General features: G+C 34.1%; 1 protein-coding gene and 1 long non-coding RNA gene across 28 annotated transcripts in view; both read right to left on the bottom strand.

The window, feature by feature from the left end:
* MON2 (MON2 homolog, regulator of endosome-to-Golgi trafficking) overlaps positions 1 to 23,883 on the bottom strand; it is a 100,469-nt gene that overhangs the window by 42,294 nt on the left and 34,292 nt on the right. For 22 of the 27 annotated variants that reach the window (XR_004991501.2, XM_045588208.1, XM_036458566.2 and 19 more), the window contains 14 exons: positions 23,076 to 23,270; positions 17,259 to 17,383; positions 16,726 to 16,862; positions 15,850 to 16,003; positions 11,112 to 11,344; positions 9,158 to 9,239; positions 8,244 to 8,428; positions 7,372 to 7,484; positions 6,705 to 6,809; positions 6,234 to 6,314; positions 6,083 to 6,156; positions 5,910 to 6,000; positions 876 to 977; positions 4 to 6 (listed from right to left, as the gene is read on the bottom strand). Coding sequence is in view for 26 of the 27 variants with exons in the window: in XM_045588208.1 (XP_045444164.1) it covers positions 4 to 6; positions 876 to 977; positions 5,910 to 6,000; positions 6,083 to 6,156; positions 6,234 to 6,314; positions 6,705 to 6,809; positions 7,372 to 7,484; positions 8,244 to 8,428; positions 9,158 to 9,239; positions 11,112 to 11,344; positions 15,850 to 16,003; positions 16,726 to 16,862; positions 17,259 to 17,383; positions 23,076 to 23,270 (1,680 nt within the window). In the remaining variant the exon portion in view is untranslated. The remainder of the gene's footprint in view (positions 1 to 3; positions 7 to 875; positions 978 to 5,909; positions 6,001 to 6,082; positions 6,157 to 6,233; positions 6,315 to 6,704; positions 6,810 to 7,371; positions 7,485 to 8,243; positions 8,429 to 9,157; positions 9,240 to 11,111; positions 11,345 to 15,849; positions 16,004 to 16,725; positions 16,863 to 17,258; positions 17,384 to 23,075; positions 23,271 to 23,883) is intronic. The other 5 variants (XM_036458560.2, XM_036458563.2, XM_036458564.2 and 2 more) reach the window with 4 other exon arrangements.
* LOC118730531 lies at positions 17,715 to 22,903 on the bottom strand. Its single transcript, XR_004991502.2, has 3 exons — positions 22,316 to 22,903; positions 21,084 to 21,265; positions 17,715 to 18,450 (listed from the first exon to the last, which is right to left on the bottom strand). It is a non-coding gene; the product is annotated as an uncharacterized LOC118730531 (long non-coding RNA).

Raw genomic sequence — 23,883 nt, 5'->3', positions numbered from 1 at the left:
TACCTTCTGAATAATGGTCAAGAGGAAGCAATAGAGAGACAGAAGATAAAAGATGAAATCAAACAAGTCACAGAAAAGAAAGAATTTCATAAAAGTAAATGATGTCATTAGAGTAAACAAAAGCAGCAGATACTAACGTCCCTAATTAGGACTACCCTTATAAATAATGTGCTATAATTTTAAAAACCACATTTTTTGCCATTTAAGGAGAATATCCATAATAAAGAAATCTGTACATGTCCTTTAATAGCTCATAAAAGTAATCCAAATAAAATAGGGGTGAGGGAAGCACTAGCACATTTGTTTTTCTTATTAAAAATATAACCTTTGTCGGGTTACTAAATTAATATCAAATGATCATGGCATCATAAATCAAAACGGCACATACACATGTACAATGATAGAAGTGGCTATTATTAAGCTAATGCTTAAGAATCACCCCAACTTGAATACTACAGAATATAAATCCAGATAAAATTCCCTGGCACCACCTACAAGTAGTGATACCAAACAGGTTTTTCCCTTTAAAGGAGATCTATCTCATAATCATGGGAAAGGCTGTAAAGCAGCAGTGTTTACTACTAAATCTGTCCTAATTGCCTTGAAATAGCTGAAAATAAGATTAAAAGATTGCATCATAAAAGAAAGAGAACCCAAACTAACAGCTGAAAGAGACTTCAAAGATTTTATTGATATAGCACCTATTTTCACCCCAAAACAAAAGAATTCCTACAAGGCAATTAACTTTAGTCCCTGATAAAAATATATAATTAATCCTGATTTTGTGTATGGTTATTCAGAGTCATTAGTTTATTGTGTAAGTCTTTATTCTTAGCAAAAATAAATAAATATAATAATTTTTAAAAAGAGGTTACCTCAAGTAGATGGCCAGTTAGAGGTCTCCATAGAATTTCTATTCGGTGCATGTTAACTAGACCAGTTTCTAACAATTTAGCAACAGCAAAAAGAGAGGGTTCCTAGAGAGAAAGCATATTACATCTTGATATTTAAAGAAAAATTTGAGTACTTCAACTATAAATGAAACTGAGAACACTCTGAAGAGCATGACTATATGACTAGTTAGTACAAAATTAGCAATAAAGATAATAAAACCCCAGTCCTCATGAGATAAGTCTTTCTGCTCCTATTTGGAAAATTTGATTAGAAAGAGAATGGATTAGTGAGAATGGATTAGAGAATGGATTAGTGAAATTCAAAAATTTCAGACACACAGAATGATTAGTTTTCTGACCAGAAGAAAAGAATTCTACTATGGGCTGAACTGTGTCCTCCTAAAACCCACATGTTGAAACACTAAACCCTAATGTTACAATACTTGGATACAGAGCTGATGAGATCACTGACATTAAGAGGTATAGGATTATACAATCCTGATACAATAGGATTAGTGTCCTCGTGAAAAAAGATTCCAGGGAGCTTACAAGCACATGCTCCCTCTCCTTTGATCTAATTTTTTAAAAATGTATAGATATCAAGGCCTCATACTAAAACATTCTTACTCAGGAAGCCTAGAATGTGGCCCCGACATTTATATTTTCTAAAAAATCTCATAACTGATTTTTATGTACACAAAAATCACTAGTGAAGTGATTTAAAATGGAACTCTGGAATGAGACATATATGGGTTAAAATTCAAGCTTTACCAATTACAAAACAGTGATCCCAGGCAAATTACTTAAGCTATTTCATATTTCATCTATAAAATTGGTATAGTGCTATTGAACCTTACAGAGTTGTTTTCAATAATTAAATACCATACTGTGAGTGTCTGACATTCAGCAAACTATTATTTTGCTTTTTTATTCCTTATTATGCTTTATTGTTTTATTTTTGTTATTGATATGAGCATGGTAAAATGCCTGCACAAGTATCATTAACATCACTTCCTTCTAAAACAGAATTTGCAGGCTTTACCATCAGCTACTTCCTTAACCCATTAGCACAAATTCCTACAATGAAGACCAAAATGAGATGACTGGTCACTGTAAAGCCACAGCTAAAGAACACTGATATATATATTTTTAATACCTAGAATATTTAACTTACACTGATAACATCATAATGAACTTTAAAAATGTAGAAAATAGAGGTTTCTACTAATTTTAGTATCTGCATATTTAGAATTTTTATAGAAAGCACTAGTTTTTTTGCATGTGTTGTTGTTTTTTTATGTGTTCTTATTCCCCCAATGACTCCCAAACCCCCCCCCCCCCTCATGCCCTCATCCCCCTGGTGTCTGTGTCCATTGGTTAGGCTTACTGGAGTATATGTATGCAAACAAGTCCCTTGGTTGATCTCTCAGAAAGCACAGTTTAATAATAGACTCTCTTATGCCTACATCAAAAAATATTTTCGGCACTAAAGGGTCCCAGGTTCAATTCCAGTCAGGGGCATGTAGCTCAGTTTCAGGCTTGATCCTCAGCCCTGGTCAGGGTGAGAAGCAACCAATCAATGTGTCTTTCTCACATCAATGTTTCTCTCTTTCTGTCTTTTTCCTCTCTTTTACTCTCTATAAAAATCAATGGGAAAGTATCGTTGGGTGAGGATTAACAACAACAAAAATCATTTTTGCCCGGCCAGTGTGGGTCAAGGGTTAAGCATCAATCCATGAACCAAGAGGTCAAGGCAAATGCCAGGGTTGCGGGCTCAATCTCCCATGGAGGATGTACAGGAGGCAGCTGATATATGATTCTCTCTCCTCGTGATGTTTCTATTTCCCTCTCCCTCTCACTCTATTTGATATCAATAAAAAACATTTAAAACAAACAAAAAACATTTTTATAAAATTTACACTTGAATATTTTTTAAATCTTATTGTTGTTCAAAGTATTACATGTTATCCTTTTTGAATATTTTTACAAACTTGATATTTCCCTTCCATTAATCAGCACTTCACTTTATAAAATTAAATCCTAAAATGGAGAGAGATGTGAACCCATTCTCAGGGAAATCATCTTTAATCCAGTGTTCAATTTCTCAACATTTGTTCCCTCCAAGCACCTCTGAAATAATGAATCTACTCCTGCCACTCTAGGTTAGCAATAAACTAATAATAATAAATTATTTTATTCTTTTCAGTCCTCATTGATCTTGACTTCTTGTAACATTTTTCCCTTTCGATTTCCATGACACTGCCCTTTCGTACCTTTCTAAATCCTACCGTTCCTTCAATTTCCAGCTCCAATCACACTAATTTATCTTAACTTTAATTCATTTCATACCAAATACATACCAAAAATGTCTTATGAAATAAGGTACTAAGGATTCAGAGAATCACTTAATACTACCTTTTTTAATTAGACTTTCATACTATCTTAACTACCACTTAACTATCAGCAAGAGTTTATATACTCTTTGAAAGTAAAAATCTTATATTTTCTAACAATAACAAGCATTGTACTTGTTGAGTGAATGCATAAATTCTCAAAACATCACCATTTAAACTTGCTAAAGTGTCATTAAAAATAATTTTAAATATTAAAAATATTTAATTTTTGTATTACGAATTAATCTTAAAAATGTAGAATTACTGAAGAAATTTACTACTTCACTATATTTTATATTATCCTTGCCTATTTTGGGAGTAAACAATAACACTACATATTTTCAAACATCTGGATGTCTATGCAATTCTGTAGCTATGTGCTATAATATACAAAACACTGCTCTAATAAGACCTTACTAGCTAATCTTTAAATGAGTCACATGAACAAGATAAGCCACAGTATACAGAATTATAATTAAGGACTAGGTAGACAACATAATTTTGGGTCCTATATTTAGATTTAAACAGATTTGCATTCTGTTTTTTAATCATTTTTTGTGAGTCTTCACTTATGTATAAATAGTCCAACTATATTTATTCATTGTAAGATGTAGAAGGCATTTTACTTTAAATAATTTCTAAGATATAAATAAATCAAAATATTCCTGTGCTTCCCAGTTATAACAGGAATGATATTTTGAGTATAGAAAGACATTGTCTCCAAAGTATTTTCTATTCATGTAGTCAATGAACAAAGCAAAAAATTAATTTTCAAGGTAGGGAGAGTCATTTATTACCTTCAGAAAGAAATGATAAGCTCCTTATTTTCTATCCCAACAAAGACAAGAGAAACTGAGGCAAATATTCCTTGATTTAAATCTTGTATTATCCCAATCATAAATTATAATTGTAAGTATTATGACATTTTATAGAACTTACTTATAAATGTGGTATTTTTGTTCTATATAAAAATATTTTGAGAAATATTCAGTACACAAGAAAATACGTATTTATAGAGAAATTATTATTATTTGTTTATTTAAAATAATACAGGGTAGGGCAAAAGTAGGTTTGTGGTAGTGAGTATGCAAAACAGTTTATTCTTGGATTATTATTTATTAACTAGAGGACCGGTGCATGAAATTCGTGCACGGAGAGGGGGTGTCCCTCAGCCCAGCTTACACCCTCTCTGAAACCCCTAAAGGGATGTCCGACTGCCTGATCCTACTTGGATCAGGCCTAAACGGGCAGTCAGACATCCCTCTCAAAATCCAGGATTGCTGGCTCCCAACTCCTCACCTGCCTGCCTTCCTGATTGCCCCTAACTGCTTCTGCCTGCCAGCCTAATCACCCCCTAACCACTCCCCTGCCAGCTTGATTGATGCCTAACTGCTCCCCTGCTAGCCTGATTGCCCCTAACTGCCCTCCCCTGAAGGCCTGGTCCCTCCCAACTGCCCTCCCCTGCTGGCCATCCTGTGGCGGCCATTTTGTGTCCACATGGGAGCACCCATCTTGGGTGTTGAAGTGATGGTCAATTTGCAAATTATTCTTTTATTACCCTGTTTCCCCGAAAATAAGACAGTGTCTTATATTAATTTTTTCTCCCAAAGTTGCGCTAGGTCTTATTTTCAGGGGATGTCTTATCTTTTCATGCGATTGGTCTTATTTTTGGAGGATGTCTTATTTTCGGGGAAACACAGTAGATGGGAGGATTAGATAGGATAGAGGCCTGGTGCAGGCATGGTGACTGGCTGGTTTGCCCTGAAGGGTGTCCCAGATCAGGATGGGGGTTCCCTTTGGGGCATGGGGCAGACCTGTGGTGGTTTGCAGGCCAGCCACGCCCTCCTGGCAACCAAAGCAGAGGCCCTATTATCTGGGATTTATTTATCTTCTATAATTGAAACTTTGTAGCCTTGAGACCAGAGCTGTGGAAAGCTTGGTTTCCTCCATTGCCTGGGAAACCAAGCCTCCTGCTCGCTCTGTGGCTGAAGCCATTTTTCTTGGGATTTATTTATCTTCTATAACTGAAACTTTGTAGTCTTAAAAGGAGGTCAAGGCAGGCCAGAGCTGAGGAAACTTGTCTTCCTCCATCACCAGGAGCAAACTCAAATCTCCTGCTCTCTCCAGCTCTGTGGCTGCTGCCATTTTTGTTGGGATTTACTTATCTTCTATAATTGAAACTTTGTAGCCTTAAGCAGAAGCCAAGGCAGGCCAGGGCAGGCAGAAAGCTTGGCTTCCTCAATTGCTGGGGAAACCCAAGCCTCCTGCTCTCTCTATGGCTGTAGCCATCTTGGTTGGATTAATTTGCATACCTGCTCCTGATTGGCTGGTGGGTGTGACTTGAGGGTGTAGTGGAGTTGTGGTAAATTTGCATATTACTCTTTATTAGATAGGATTATTGTATTACTTTCCATACAAACAATGTAAACCTACTTTTGCCTCACCTTGGATATATCACAAGCCAAATCACTATTCCATCAACAAATAAACAACATAAATGGTAAAAATTCAACTGAATAGGGTTAGTCCAATTAGTGAGATACTAATATCCTAATGAGTACACATACACCCTATTTAATTAAATAATGTGCTATATTTAAAACAAAGAGGTAGAATACCACACCTTATTATTTCCATAGGCCATATCCATTGCTTCTAGGGATAAGGAGCAAAGTGCATTTATTAAATGATGCAATGATACGTCATCAAGGTACCTAAAATAAAAAAATGAATAAGACATGCTGCCTTATAATAGCTAATAATAATATTTCCACCAATTTAAAAACCTGATCTTACTGTGAGCTTTCAAACAATCTTGAAAGTATATTGGAAATCACTGGTAAATCTGTCATCACTGCTGTTGTTAGAACCTAAGAGAAAAATAAAATTAATGTAACATATGAACATTGTGGGAAGCACTAATTGAATGAGAATAACTAGAACTTACTGTACTGGGTCCTTCTACAGCTCTCCCAGGTTTCAAGGCACCACCACTACTAGGCTTTAATCCCAGAATCCATACAAGATGCTGAAAATGTTTTTAAAAATCAAAACAAAGAAATTTATAAGCATAAAAATTCTAATAATGAAAATTAAAACTCAGTAGTAACTTTTACTAACTAAAACTGAAATCAGTAGTAGGATTCTAACAACCAAACTTAAATAAGCAATTAATAATCATACAAAATACTTATTACACCAAACATAGAACTTAGTCTAGAACATAGGCCATTATGAGAAGTATTCCATTATTTCATACAACATAAGCCATGTCTTCTTTCCCTTCCAATTTCTCCCTTTTCATATTTATTGCTTATTCCTTCAGTCTGTTCAAAGTACCAATGGATATTGCTTAGTTTAATTGTTAGCATTTAGATCTAAAACAATACTGACCTCTGATCCAGAGACTACAACATACCTGTAGAGTTGCCAAGACAAGTTGCCATGATGTTCCAAGAACAGCCCCATGACAGTGTGCCAAGTTAAGTAAAGTCCTCATACACTGGATGTTTTTAGATGTTAACTATATTAAAAAAGGATATATTTGCAGACCTGTTATTCATTCTTGAAAATTAAAAGCCTATACAGCAGCATTATCATATTCAAATAAAAAATTAAAAAAAAACACACCAAAAATACTAAGAAAATAGGTTTGGGTGGTTTTACACAGAATACATTCATTTCCTTAAAAGTTGTGTTATCACAGACCGTCAAACCTTAGTGGGAAGGTAGGGGAGGGTGGGGGTAAGGGGGAGAGATCAACCAAAGTACTTGTATGCATGCATATAAACCTAACCAATGGACACAGACAACAGAGGGGTGAGGCCATGAGTATAGGGTTGGGGGGTAATAGGAGGGATAAGGACACATATGTAATACCTTAATCAATAAAGAAATTTTTTTTTAAAGTTGTTATCATAGTTGATTATGATAATATGAACTGCATATTTATTTAATTTCTTCTAAGGATAACAACCAGGTTAAAAAAATATATAAGTTAAGATACATTTTGGCAAATACACAAAAAATATATAAAAGTTTCCTTGAAAGTTAATTGGCAAACAAGAAAAGAACAAGTACTCTACCATTACTGTTCCTTGAGGCTGAACTGCTAGGGGCTGACCCACTGCCACTACTTGCTGGTGAGATTCACTTGATGGACTTATCATCATAACACTTTGGCCCTGAATGGAATATGCTACAATAGAAACAAATACCTAAGTAATTCAAATATAATTTTTATGTTGCATTCAAAGTAATGTTAGATTTTAAGACATTAATTTGACAAAACTAAATTCAATAATGACTTAGTTACCGATATGCAAACATTTTTAAAACTCGGGAAGGGCTAAAACAAAGACAAGTTAAGCAAATATTAAGTAAATTAATTTTCTATGTAACTTTAATAAATTATATAACTTTGGTACACTTCTTTGTAAGAATTTAAAATAGAATCAGAACTTTATTTTAAATATGTATTCCCAGTAAACTTTTAATTAAAATTACAGATCAAAATTTACATTTGCAGTTTAAAAACTGAATATTTTATTGAAATATATTTGCATTGCATGGAAGAAACTTAAATGTTGAAAGTATTCAACAAGGAAAAACTTTTTTATTATCAATTTAATATAAGTAGTTGCAAACATTGTTGTTCTACTAGTTCCATTGGGAAAAAAACATATAAAACACCATTTTGACAATATATTATAGTTTACAAAGGATTTCCAGATTTATCTTCACCATTATTGCTTAAAATTGATATTATTTTCCCCTACCCTCATTTCCACTATTTTTAAAAGATAAAAGTAACTAAGGGACATTAACTTCTCATAGAAGTCACAACAGAGTCAGTGAATAGAAGAGCAGAGGCTTGAACTAAGAAGTTCTATAATCTTTTCTCTATGCCATGTCAGCCCAGTAGATGAAGAGAACTTTGAGTAAACTGAAGTCTTACATTTATTGGAAAGGGTGGCTGCAGTGGTGGTATTCAATACAGTAAGAGCATAATGGGGAGGCAGGGAACCTTTGCATATTGCAGTTATAAAGGCATCTCTTGAAGTTACTAGGCCCAGTCTTCCACAAAGAGCAGCCATAGTCAGTTCAGCTTTTAAAATATTCTCAGTGGCAGCTTCATCTGTGCTGAAAAAATAAAGCATTTCATTAATGTGATTAATATGATTGATTTATTTTTAATTACAGTGCAAACTATGTGGAATTAGGTATTCAAGGAAGTTTTAAGAAAATGTATTAAAAATTGTCAAAATCAATACACCTAAGAAGGAAAGTTAGTCAACATATGCCTGAAAATTAAAAATATCAAGCATTTTAAAATCAGTAAATTCTGCGATTCTGAAGAAAAACGGCAAAGAAATTGAATACTATGACTATAATAATTGTAATAGTAAAGCTTGAAATGAAAAAGTCATTCTTTAATTTTAGGATTGTTTTTTCAAGGCAAAAATAGGAGAGGAAAATCAAAACAAAAAATAATGCCCTGGTTGGTATGGCTCAGTTGGTTGGGTTGCCAGTTCAATTCCCGATCAGGGCATATGCCTGGTTGTGAGCTCGGTAGAGGGTATGCAGGAGGCAGCTGATCAATGTTGTTCTCCTCTCTCTCTCTCTCTCTCTCTCTCTCTCTCTCTCTCTCTCTCTCTCTCTTCCTCGCTCGCTCGCTCTCCTTTCTTCTCTCTTTAGGAATCAGTAAACCATTCTAAAAAAAAAAATAAAAAATAAATAAAACAAAGAATAGTATTATACATATATAAAAACTAAAATTAGAAAATAATTCTTAGGACAAATTTAAGTAAACTATTTTAGTGGTTTTTTTAAATTGTCAAATGCAATGTAAAACTTACAAAGACTTAATACCTGGCATCAAGAAGGAGTGAGAGAGCAGCAAGTAGACCACACCAGCAAGCATTCACCATTTCTTCCCAAACAGCTTTATTAACTTAAAACAAAGCAAATAAAAAATAAACTACTTGATGATAATGATAGATGTCATAGTACTTGACAATATGTCAAATTCTAAAACCTCCCTGGTCATTTTTACACCAACAACTCAACTACTCATTATTAAAGCTATTATATTTAAAATATATCTGAATAAATGAAAACTTAAAAACCACTTTATAGTTTCAGAATTTAGCAAGTCTTAAAGTTATTTTAAAATATCAATGGTAAGATATTTCTATATACAAATTTACGTGTATCTTTTAAGTATACATATCAGAACAATTCCTATCCCTTTCCCCTTTATTGGGCCAAACTTTCACTCTATGTGACCAGCTGGCAATGAGTCAACGTAATAAGATTGATTATATACATTGGGGATCAAGCAAAAAAGTAAACAGGTTGAGTAAAATGGGATCAAGTTTCTCTCTATGGAAGAAGGGAATTACAAATATGGAAATCTAAAAATAGTTCGTGTCATATTAAATTGGAATTGAAAAAATTGGTGTGACCTCTTGATATTTCACAGAGACATATTTTTTTTTAATGTAGAGAAATGTGTGCTTGTGTGTATTTCCTATTCAAGTACCAAGAAGTATACCTAGGGCACATGTGTTAGTTTCTAAATACTATTCTCCACTAAAAGAACTAGAACTCCTTGGAAAAATAATTGATTGCTGAACTGGGCAAAAAAAAAAAAAAACAAGATAAACTTGGAAGATTTTGTTGTATTAGATAGTAAGAATGCTCAGAAAATGACAAAAGGACACGAAGCAGATGTACTATCTTGAAAAGGGGTCCCCAGTGGCTCTGTTGAGGATATCTGAGAGTCAAACCAAATAATGATAATCATAGATTATAATTCTTTGAATAAAATACGAATTTAAGAATTTTTACTGATATAAATAAATGAATGGGGGAAAAATGAGGGAAAAGGGATATCTCTTTTAAAGTAAAGGTCTCGCCCTAACCAGTTTGGCTCAGTGGCTAGAGCATCGGCCTGCAGACTGAAAGGTCCCAGATTTGATTCCAGTCAAGGGCATGTACCCTAGTTGCAGGCACATTCCCAGTAGAAGGTGTGCAGGAGGCAGCTGATCCATGTTTCTAATTCTCTATCCCTCTCCCTTTCTCTCTGTAAAACATCAATAAAATATATATTTTTTAAAGTAAAGGTCTCAAAGCATTTCTCCACAAAAAGTTAATAATTAACTTTACACAGAAAAAACAAGGTAGACATATTAACCAAAGATAAAAGTTAATGTCAGCAATTATGAAATATATTGACGTTTGTTGAACACAGTAAGTCTAGCATAGCAACATTTCTGCAGTAGCCAAAAATGATTAAATTGAATCTAATTATGAGGAACCAAAAAAGACAAACCAAAATTGACTAGTCTATACTCTTAAAAAATGTCAAGGTCATATAAAACATGAAAAGAATTAAGGAAATTTCCCAGATTAAAGGACAGTACAGAGTCATGGAACTAAACTTAATATGTGATCCAGGAACATAAAGGGGCAACTGGCAAAATTTAAATGGGGTCTGGAATTCGATGGTAATATTGGATTGATGCTAAATTTCTGATGGGAACATGTTCAGTAGTTATGTAGGAAATTGTTCTTAATTCTAGAAAATACATATTAAAATATTAAGGGAAAATGGGGCCTCATGTCTGCAACTTACTCAAATGGTCCAGAAAAAAAGTATAGTGGTATATATTTAAATAGAGAATGATAACACAAATAGGGTGGTGTTAACAATTGGGAAGTTAGGGTGAAGTATATATGAGAACTCTTATTTTTGCAACTTCTCTATAAATTTCAAATTATTTCCAAATAAAATTGAAAATATAGAATCACAATAATATACCTATTTCCTTATCCATTTCATCTGCTGTTGACTGTAATTCTTGCTGTTCTGATGACTGTGTTGTTGAGGAAGCGGCTTCACTGGTGGGCTGACATTCCGTTTCAGTCTCTCCCAACTCTCCTTCAATCATACTAGTGATGCCACGGACAAGATCTAGCAAACAATGGAATGCCACAGACATGGCATAACCTTCTGGTATAGTTGGGGGCTCAACTTTGTCCAACATCTCTAGGCTGAAATTATGAAAAAACCAGAACATTAACGAGAAACTATAATGATGAAAATACATGAAACTAGTTCTATAATATGTAGATTCTAGAAATTTAATTAATAGAATAGTAAAAGTGGACATTACTGTTTGTTTCTCTTCCTACATCTAAGAAACTAATTAGCAAAATTATAGCCTGACCACTGCCATACTAATTATTTGAGTAATTTCGTTTTTGCCTCTCCCCACAATTGTGCCAATATTTTCATGAATTGTTGATATTAAAAAAAATAAAAACTGGGGTGGGATTAAAAAATCAACCAAAGGATTTGTATGCATGCATATAAGCATAACCAATGGACACAGACACTAGGGAGGTGAGGGCATGTGCTGGGGGGTGGGCATGGCCAGGAAGAATTCAATGGGGGTAGGGGGAAGGAGACATATGTAATACTTTAAACAGTAAAGGATTTAAAAATAAATATATATACACATACATACATACATACATACAAAATAGAATAAGACTTAAGCTGACTGTAAAACATCTCAAACTGACTTGGTGCTTTTAAAATAAGGTGTTAACGAACCTCATCAAAATTACAACTAAAATACACAACAACCATCATTCAGAACTGCCTGAAAGCTAGCTAAATGAAAGTTCTACAACTTGAGAAGTAAAGAAGAAGCACAATGTGATTGGTAAGAGGACTGGAGCCAGAGAACAGGCTTGTCTGACACCTACGTGAGCTTAATCTGGTGGAAGATTATCTCTGCGGAGGCCACTGTGAGGAGCCCGGGATCCCAGCCCCACACCAGACCCCCAGTCAAGGCTCCCAGAGCTGGGAAGAGAAGTCCCCAAACTTCAGGCTGTAAAAACTTGCAGGGATTGTGGCTGAGTGACAGAAAAGCTGCTGGAGACTAAGGTGTTCCTTTTAAAGGGCCTACGCACAAACTTACAAGGTCCCTCTTCCTCTGAGCTCCAGCACTGGGCAATGGCTCTGGGGGACTCAAACACATACAGGAGGAACTGGATAATCTGGCATCAGGGCAGGAACTCGGAGGTAGCTTCTCCCAGACTGGGGCACTCACAGAGGTCACTGTTCCTGTGCACCTCTCCAGTGGTAGGGCTGACTGGCAGCCATATCTGAATGTCCATCAGCATGGCCCACACTGTTTGCTCTATTCTGGTGATTTCCTGAGACCTCACCCCATCCAATTTTCAGTACCACTTAACGTGTTTGCAGCAGCTTTTCTGTATGAATGGCCTGTCTTACGCTTCAGACTTTGCTATTAGGTCTAGTAATAATTAATGTCGTTTTCTAATACTTTTTAAAATCGAATTTATTTAAACAATACAACACAATTTAATCAACAATATAGTTGCCGTTGTTTTCTACTACTTGTGCCCAACGCTCAGGAAGCATTTTAATCCCTCTGTTGTAAAATTCTTGTGATTTTGATGCCAAAAATTCGGTCAATGCATTTTTGAGGCATTCTTCATTATTAAATTTTTTTCCAAGAAGAAAGTTTTGCAAAGAACGAAACAAATGGTAATCGGAAGGGGCAATATCAGGAGAATATGCAGGTTGAGGGAGAACTTCCCATTCCAACTGGCGCAGTTTTTCAGCAGTGATTCTTACAGTATGCGGTCGTGCGTTATCATGGTGAAGAATTACGCCCTTCCGATTAATCAGCGCGGGTTCTTTTTTTCTTAAAGCTTGGGCTAACCTTTCCAATTGGGCACTATACACTGCACTTGTAATGGTTTGGTTAGATGGTAAAAGTTCATAATGAAGAATTCCTTTAAAATTCCACCAAACACACAACATCACTTTTTTCGCATGCAAGTCAGGTTTTGGTGTGGGCTGCGGAGCCTCATTTTTGTCCAACCATTGAGGCCGCCTTTTCAAATTAATATACAACACCCATTGTTCATCTCCGGTAACAATTTGCTCTAAAAACGGCAAACGGTTTTGACAAGAGAGGAGCGAACTGCAAATTGTGACTCTTTGATTACGGTCATTGTCGGTCAACTCAAGAGGAACCCATTTTCCAAACTTTTGGACTTTGCCAAGTGCACACAATTGATTGGAAATTGCTTTTTGTGAACAATTTAAAGTTGTCGCAAGCTCTTGTTGGGTAATTTGAGGATTTTGCACCAAAAGAGCTTGAAGAGCTTCTTGATCAAAATTGGACACACGGCCTCGACCACTCTTGTCATCTAACGAAAAATTTCCCTCGCGAAATTTCTCAAACCAACGCTGGCATTTTCTGGCGCTAACTGCATCTTGACCAAGAGCACTACAGATGCTTTTTGCAGCCTCACTTGCTTTTCTTCCTAATTGGAACTCGTAAAGCATGCAGTGCCGAATATGCTCTTCATCCGCCATCTTCTTAGCCCTAGTTTTGCAACAAAAACCAAACCAAACACAAACTTTTTCAAGCAAAACTTGTTAATTGCACTTCACACGTTCTGTAGATACCACGTGTTTGAAGGTTATGTCAATACAAGTCAACGCCAAACAAGATTTTAAACGAATGTTAAAAACGACATTAAGTATTACTAGACCCGATAAAATCTTTCAAACAAGCTGCAGCTGGTGTCAGCATGCTAATAAAAATTACTTCCTATCCCAAAGTGTAAATGTCCCTGAATCATAATCAAGTCTTAATAAGCAGTAAATTTATTTAAAAATGTAAAACTTAGAATAAGCAATAAAAATATCATATATAGCTATTTTTTATTGAGAAATTACTCTTAACCTGAGACTAGTTTTTTTTATATATATATTATCTCATTTAACTTCTCACAAAAGCCCTGGATGATGGACTAAGGCAGTGGTCGGCAAACTGCAGCTCACGAGCCACATGAGGCTCTTTCACAAAATACCACATGTGGACTCTCACGTACAGTGCGACTGAAACTTGTGGCTCATGCACAGATGTCGGTTTTCGGCTTTCAAAAGAAATTTCAATCGTTGTACTGTTGATATTTGGCTCTGTTGACTAATGAGTTTGCCGACCAGTGGACTAAGGTTATTAATCAGCAGTTTTTAACCCAAGTCTGATTCTAAAGCCTATCAATTTAACCCCTAGTAAGTGCCAACTCTGAGCATTGTAAAATTCTGGTAATCAATAAAAATATATGTATATTATTGATCAAAAAATTTAAGCTCAAACGGGTAAAGTTTTTGGGTCTAATCCTTGTCAGACTAATTAGCCTCATAGAGTCACATACTAACCCAATGAACGTTAGGCGTCTTGTTAAACTGATCTCTATTTTTAAAGAACATATAATCTATTGGTAAAGTGCAACTAAAACATATAAAAATAGTCCTAAGTATAAAAAACTCTAATTACCAAATTCTATGGTATAGACTTTAAGTGCTAAAATAAGTAACTATATTCCATTGTAGTAAAAAAAAAAATAGGTAACTATACTTTTTATTTATATCACAAACCTAAAACAAAGCCCATACTTTCTTATGTAACCATTTCAGTGATATTTTATTAGAATTACTACATCAATTCTACTCTTAAATAAAATGTAACACATTTATTTAAATATTTTAAACTTAAGGTCATACTGAAAAAAAAAAGTCACAAGGCCAACTTTGAAGGGAGCCATACTGAAATAAATCTAAAAGAATATGTTACCTATATTTATGTCAAAACTACTTATGTCTATACATCAGTTAACTTTTCAAATTATTACACACTTAAAAGTCTAAAAAAACAGAACACACAATTAAGATTTAGATGTGTGCTTTACCTTCAAAGAAAATAGTGAAAATAATTTTAGACGGAACCTCACAATGAATTAATGAAAGACACAAATTCAACAGGGAAGCTCCAATGTGAACATACTAATTAATCCATGTGTAAAAGAACACCCAAGAGTTTCTGTCTGAAATGTTGATATATCTCTACTCTCTTTTCATAGATAAGGAAATTAATTTGCTAAAGGTCACTCAGTATTAGAAAACCCAAGTTCACAGTGTATAAAATCAAGCCATATACTTAAAACTCCATACAGACAGCTGAATAGGTCCTTAGGTAAAGAAATCACATTTTGTTTTATAATGCTACTAACAACATACAAATAGTACAAAAAAAAAAAATCAATTCTTAAATAATTTCTCAAAATTCGGCAAAAGAAAATTAGTTCTAAAATGTGTTTTAAATACTAGGTCTAGCCGAGACCAGTTTGGCTCAATGGATAGAGCGTCGGCTTGGGGACTGAAGGGTCCCGGGTTCGATTCCGGTCAAGGGCATGTACCTTGCTTGCGGGCATATCCCCAGTAGGGGGTGTGCAAGAGGCAGCTGATCGATGACTCTCTCTCATTGATGTTTCTAACTCTCTATCTCTCTCCCTTCCTCTCTGTACAAAATCAATAAAAATATATATGTAAAAAAATAAATACTAGGTCTAAAATGTAAAATATAATGCAGAGAGAAACATTTTAGGATAAAATATCATTCCCAACAATAAATTTCCTTATAAAATAATGTACTACTACTACTTACTATGTTGCTTTAGCACTGCCTTGTACTGTTATAGTCAGAATAGGTATCCAAGTTCCCCTATATTCAAATGCTGGTAACAAAGTAACACCTCCACCAATCCCCAACATTCCCGGGTTAGCTGGTGCTGAGACAGTGCCACCTGCATTATTGTTTCCTTTCGGATAAGGGGATGAAAACAAAGATATCATGTTACTACTTAATTACATATCAATAATATTCAAATACCTTGTCAATTTTTTAAAATTATGCTATAGGAATGGATATTATACAAATAAATGAAATTTATCAATCCTACTTTGGCTATTAGAGAGCATCCTAGTTTCACCAAAGCACCATTTCCTTTTTTTATATAAAAGGTATTAATAAGTAAAAATACAGACAAACTTTATACCTTTTGTTAATCACTTTTTATCAGAGAATAAAAAATAAAAAGTGGAAAAGAAAGAAGGTAAAGGGAAACAAGAAGACATTGACTTCCAAACTTAAATAAAGTTCACCTGTTTTGTTAAAAGAGAGACTAAAAGACCTCATAACATAATAACCAGACTCTTTAAAGAAAGGCACCAAATGAGGTTATCTTCTAAAATGAAGATATGTGATTAGCGTAACTAAAAACATATCAGAAAACATATTCTGGAAAGAAATAAACACAGTTGCCTCTGTGAGCTCAAATTATTCAAGTGTAAATCTCTACACTCATATATAAAATATAAAATATAAAATATAATAAATAAATATAACAAAATTTATAAAATAGATATAATACATTTTAGTAATTAAATTTCTCTAGTCAAAGATATCTATAAAACATCTCCGACTAGTGAGTACTGTAAACTGTGACAGAACATAAAAATGAAAATATGAATGAGCCTTTACCAGCTTGGTTTGCAGTAGCAGGATTTCCAGTAGGAGGAACAAGAAACAATGATTGGATAAAAGAGCCCAGTGCATTCACAATATCACGAAAAACCTTGGTAGAATGTTGTTTCATATCATAGGACTGACAAAATGATCTGTAAAATAATTTTAAATATTTTGGGGGAAAATGTTTGGACATATTAAAATATTTAACTTTATGTATACCAAGTAACATTGATAAATCAGTCTCAATGCTATACTTAAAAGACTCATATTTGAGTGTTTAACTAACTTAGGATGAAAGTTCAGATTGAGGTTAATGTTCTTAAAAAATTATCTTGGCCATGTTAACTCAGTAAATTTGGCTGTTGACAATAACTAACACACTCTTTACCAATTCCCAGTTATTTTGCACACCAACACCCCAACCTCTTCATACACACATAATCCACTTTTTTTGTCTACAAAATCACTAATATTTGGAAATACTTTAACTTCCTACTGGCATAAAAACAAACCTACACATTTAACAAAATACTGCTGAGGTTTACCTTAATAGCTGAGGCTGCACACAGAGTCTGTGTATTGATTCTACTGCAACAGCTCGTAGCCACTGTGGTTTATCTGCATCCAGAAATTTCACCAAAAGTGACAGAAATATCTCACATTCAGTTACCTAAAAAAGTATAAAATTTTAAAATACTACTTTAAATCTGAGAATTATAAATTCCATTCTTATCTTATTCCTATGGACAAACCAATAAATTTTTTAAATTTTTAAAAAAATATATTTTATTGATTTTTCACAGAGAGGAAGAGAGAGGGATAGAGAGTTAGAAACATCAATGAGAGAGAATCATCGATCAGCTGCCTCTTGCACACCCCCTACTGGGGATGTGCTCGCAACCAAGGTACATGCCCTTAACCGGAATCGAACCAGGGACCTTTCAGTCCGCAGGCAGACGCTCTATGCACTGAGCCAAACCAGTCCCGGCAATTTTTTTTAATTTTAAATAAATTAAAATTCTTACTTGGGAGTGGAGAAAAAGGGAAAATAATTATATATGGAAAAGCTAATAGGAAAAAAAAAAATCAGTGTCTAAGTACATCCCTGAAAACTCATAATAGTGATCTGCTAATGTGGTTAATCGTTTATCCTTATTTTTTAGAAAGTACTATGTAGGTATTAAGATTAGTATCTATGGCTTAAGACCAATTGTCACATGAAGATACTTTATTAATTCCATTATACTGGCATGAAGGGTGATGAGTTCCTCTAGTCCTTTCCTGCAGGATAATAGTCAAGAGATAAGTGATGCTTAAAATGAAAGCATCCTGGTGGAAATACTAATACATGGATTAGAATATTAAATGCAAGCATGAGATTATTAGTGATAAGATCTTCTATTAGAGAAATGTATGTGAAGTAAAAAATTACGTTAGACAAGCCAATTTATCCCCATTCATTCCTTTTTAAAAGCGGTAAGTGAAAGGCAGGAGAGAGAGAGATTAGCCATATATAATTAAGTTTCATAAATTCCTTAAGGTTATTTTCCTTAAAAATATATTTGAGCATGGAGCCTAAATGATTCAAATGGCAGAGACACCTAGCTCAGATGTTAGAAAATGGAAAAAATATAGTATACTTGACATGTTGTATCTGTCCCAACACGACTGGGGCATTCTAATTTCCTCCAGTCAGTATAGATACATTAACAGAACTAGCCTTTCAAGATCAGTTACCTACAGTACAAGGATCATACCTCAATATAATAAAAGCTATAATATGATAAACCCACAGCCAACATCATACTCAATGGGCAAAAACTAAAACCATTCCCTCTAAGAACAGGAACAAGACAGGGATGCCCACTCTCACCACTCCTGTTTGACATACTACTGGAAGTAATAGCCATTGCAATTAGACAAGAAGAGGAAATAAAAGGCATCCAAATTGGAAAAGAAGAAGTAAAGTTATCCTTATTTGCAGATGACATGATATTGTACATCAAAAACCCAAAAAACTCCATTAAAAAATTAACTGACTTAACCTGTTAACTGAGCGGGACCTATAAATACGTCAAACGTAAACAATATTGGGAACAGGTAGGACGTATGAATATGTCTTTGAAATATATATTGCGCCCTGAGAGGGACAGTATATATTTTTCATAATCTTTATAATTGTTTGTAAAATTTATAATTTTTTAATTTGATGTTTCCATTTTTTGTTGGTATTCTTTTCTATTTGTTTGTAATTTTGTATTTTCCTTTGTGCTTTATAAATAAACGAAAAAATATATATTTCATTTACTTTAATTAAGTATAAATAAAAAATAATAATAATATAAAATTATGTCCATTGGGCGTGATGGACTGACACATCCTAGTGAAAGAGTATGCACCCGTTGTACGTTGCATAATTAAAAAGGGAACTCCCCGGTTAACAGGTTAATAAATGAATTTGGCAATGTAGCAGGATACAAAATTAATGCCAAGAAATCTATGGCATTTCTATAAACCAACAGTGAACTTACAGAAACAAAGACTAAAAAAGCAATTCCATTTACCATCGCACCAAAAAAATTAAGATACCTAGGAATAAACTTAACTAAGGAAGTAAAGGACCTATATGCGGAAAACTACATGTCACTGAAAAGAGAGATAGAGGAAGATGGAAACATGGAAAAACATACCATGTTCATGGATTGGTAGAATCAACATCATCAAAATGTCCATACTTCCCAAAGCAATCGATAGGTTCAATGCACTCTCCATTAAAATACAAATGGCATATTTCACTGACCTAGAAAGAACTCGCCAAAAGTTCATTTGGAACAATAAAAGACCCCGAATAGCCACAGCAATCCTGAGAAAGAAGAGTAAAGTAGGAGGGATCTCAATACCAGACTTCAAGCTGTATTACAAAGCCACTGTTCTCAAAACAGCCTGGTATTGGCACAAGAACAGACATATAGATCAATGGAATAGAATAGAGAATCCAGATATCAACCCAATCACTATGCTAAATTAATATTTGACAAAGGAGGCAGGAATATACAATGGAGTCAAGACAGTTTCTTCAATAAATGGTGTTGGGAAAATTGGGCAGACACATGCAAAAGAATGAAACTAGATCACCAACTTACACCATACACAAAAATAAACTCAAAATGGATACAGGACTTAAACATAAGTCGGGAAACCATAAAAATACTAGAGGCATCCACAGGAAGCAAAATCTCAGACATATGCAAAAAGAACTTCTTCAATGATACTGCCCCTAGGGCAATGGAAGCTAAAGAGAAAATAAACAAATGGAACTACATTAAAATAAAAAGTTTTTTTTACAGCAAAAGAAACCATCAACAAACAACAAGAAAGCCCACTGTACCGGAGAACATATTTGCAAATGTTATCACTGATAAAGGTTTAATCTCCAAAATCTACAAACAGCTTATACAACTAAATAAAAGGAAGATGAATGATCCAATTAAAAAATGGGCAATGGACCTAAATAGAATATTTTCAAAAGAAGACAGAAGGAAGGCCAAAAGGCACATGAAAACATGCTCAAAGTCGCTAATTATCCAAGAGATGCATATCAAAATGACAATGCAGTACCATCTCACACCTGTCAGAATGGCCAACATCAACAAATCAACAAACGACAAGTGTTGGCGAGGTTGTGGAGAAAAAGGAACCCTCGTGCACTGCTGGTGGGAATACAGACTGGTGCAACCACTATAGAGAACAGTGTGGAGTTTCCTCAAAAAACTGAAAATGGAACTCCCATTTGACCCAGTAATCCCACTCCTAGGAATATATCCCAAGAAACTATAAACACCAATCAGAAAGGATATATGCACCCCTATGTTCATAGCAGCACAATCTACAATAGCTATAATAGAATCTGGAAACAGCCTGGGTGCCCATCAGCAGATGATTGGATCAGAAAACTATGGTACATCTACACAATGGAATACTATGCTGCCATAAAAAAGAAGGAATTCTCATCATTTGCAGCAACCTTAACAGAACTGGAGAACATTATGCTGAGTGAAATAAGCCAGTCAATGAAAGAGAAATACCACATGACCTCACTCATTTATAGATATTAAAGGACATTATAAACTGATGAACCAAAAGATAAATATAGAGACAGTTAAGCAACAAGCAGACTGTCAAATTACAGCGGGGCGGGTAGGGAGATCTGGGGTAGATAAGAGATCAACCGAAGGACTTGTATACATGCATATAAGTATAACCAATGGACACAAAACTCTAGGAAGGGAGGGCATGTATGGGAAGGGGGGGGGCAATGGTATATGTACACAGATAATAATTTAATTAAAAATAAATAAATAAATAAATACCTTCACCCCTACTTTTCAGAACAAGATACACTGGTGAATTTTGGGGAAAAACACTGAGTCTCTAGGGTAGTGGCTCCCAAACTGCGGTCCCTGGGACTATTTCAGGGGCTCTGTGAGGTGATAATTATTTCCCTAACAATACGAAGATATTACTTGCCATTTTCAATGTGCTGACATTTGTACTGATGACACAAAATAATGGTGGGTAAAAGAAATCAAAATAACAAAAGTAAAATATAAATTATCATTTTATTAAATCTGACCCATAAGTGCATGTCTTTTTAATTTTCTATGTGGCAAAATGCGAAGTACACATGAAGCACTTTTGCAGTGTATCAAAGCACAATGGCTGTCTGGAGGAAAAAACTGTGCCTTGTCACTTTTTTTCCTTATGGAAAAAGAGCAATGGCAAACTATAACTATTCAGACTTGTGGGTATTAAGATATTTTTTCAAAAATTAACAAAGTAAGCCTGTCACTTTAGGGGAAACAGCTGACAGTATTTATTGCCAATAATAAAATTTAAGCTTTCAAATAAAAAGCAGAATTTGGGGAAACTTGTATCTGCCACAAAATCTTGACAGTTTCTTAATCTGATAAATGATTGGTGATATTAACATGTGATTCTGGCACCATATAAAGTGCTAAAATATTTGCACAATTAAAATAATATTCTAAAATTATGCATGGTATAACTGAAGCACAAGATGAACCAATGAATTTTAATGTGACAGAGTATGAAAATGTCATTAATATGACTTCAGATTTTATACTTCAAGAAAGTGTCACTGGCTTGGCTTAGTGTGATATCAAAGAAAAATATCCACTATTATTTCAAAGACCATTAAAATAATTCTGCCTTTTCCAACTATACATCTTTGTGAAGTCTGATTTTCTTCATATGCTTTGACCTAAACAAAAGAATGAAAATAGAAAACATAAAAATCCAGCTATCTTAATCAAGCCAGACATTAAAGAGAATTGAAAAAAATAAACAATGCATTTATTTATTTGGAAAATTCAGGTATTTTTCATAAAAGTAAAATTCAAAAAAATAACATGTAGTGTGGGTTTTAGTATCATCTTAGATAGTTTTTAATACAATAATTACAGAAATAATCCACATAAGCCAAAGCTCCTCATTATTTGTTATGAATATAAAGGAGTCCTACAACTAAAAAAGTATAAGAATTACTACTCTAGTATGTCCTCTAAAAGATGTATCTTTAAACCAGATAATGAAAACAGAAAAATAAGAGGGTAGCATTCCACATCAATCATATACCTCACCCCACAACAACCATATCTCTAACTTTTGCCCTTGGAGAAACCAGAATATCTGAACCTTCCCATATGTTAAGTCGAATGTAAAAGATTATAACACCAAAGAAATAATATCTTATATATTTCTGAAGATTCCTCTTTGCACACACAGTCCTAGAGCTGCCTTACGTTGTAAAAGGAAGTCATATCAATTAGTTATCACCCCCAATTGATGAGGAAAGTACAGAAATAGGCCTTCTCTTCCTTGAGGCAGTAACATTCAATCTCTTCTGTAGCTGGCTATACTGTTATTTCCCCATTCTTTCTGCCCCCCCCCCCCCCGCCCTTATAGTATCTAGAATATTTATAGGTACTCATAAAAAAAAAAGTCTGCTTAGCTGAAGTGAAAAAGATCAAGTATCATAGATCATCTTCTAAAAAGAGCACAGCCGCTTGGTCAGCAGGGCTCAGTGGTTGAGCATCAACCTATGAACCAGGAATCACAGTTCAATTCTGGTTCAGGGCACATGCCTGGGTTATGGGCTCAATCCCCAGCGTAGAGCATGCAGGAGGCAGCCAATCAACGATTTTCTCTCATCATTGATATTTCTATCTCTCCCTCTCTCTTCCTCTCTGAAATCAATAAAAATATAATTTTAAAATAAATTAAATAAAAAGAACACTGCCTATAATAACACACAAAATATATATATGAAAATTAGTACTTACCAAAAGACTGTAAAATTGCTTAATCAGAACAGATACAACTCTCAGCAAACGCATGCAGATTGGAAAATACGGTTTTTCAACTGGTGCCGGAGAAGATGAAGTATTGGAACCTTGTCTGAACTTTATATTTGGAGAAAAGAGCTTTATCACAAGAGGACATACTCTCTCTTTTAGGAGGAAACTAAATTCCTGGTGCTATTTGGAAAAAAAAAAAAAAAAAGGAAAAGAAAAGCAATTAACTTAGTTTGTACTCCATGCTAAAACGGTCTCACAGTAAATAAACTTCTTAATAATCTCTGAATAAATTAGCTTTATTATAAATTTATGTAGTTTATTATTTTAATGTTTACAAACAATTCTGAAATTAGCACTGTTCTCTGACAGTGTGAGATCAAAATGATAATATGTCAGTAAGTTTTTTAAAAAAGACTCTAAATTAAAACAAATATTTAATGATTTTACAATAAGTGATGCTTATTGCTAGGATTTTTAATTTTAGTAGAACATTAGCAATTAAAAATAAAAAGAACAGAAGAAGGAAAATAGATTGCACAAATTCAAACAGATAAAGTATTTAAAATAGGCAGCTGAGAGAAACCTTGATTAATAAAGAAAGTATAAGTTACACAATTTATTCTTTTGTGTAAATGCAGATGTATTAATGAGCATAATATTCTGTTATACTTAGATTAGTTAAACAAAACACAAACACAAGCTGATGAAAAAATACAATGACAAGCATTTTTTTTAATCTAGAAAATCTTGAAAAAGAATTCTTAAATTTACTTATAGTCATAGTATGTTATGC

This window comes from Pipistrellus kuhlii, unplaced genomic scaffold, assembly GCF_014108245.1.
Source record: "Pipistrellus kuhlii isolate mPipKuh1 unplaced genomic scaffold, mPipKuh1.p scaffold_m20_p_3, whole genome shotgun sequence".
In the NCBI taxonomy this organism is placed as follows: Eukaryota; Metazoa; Chordata; class Mammalia; order Chiroptera; family Vespertilionidae; genus Pipistrellus; species Pipistrellus kuhlii.
This window is presented reverse-complemented; position numbering and strand designations above follow the sequence as displayed.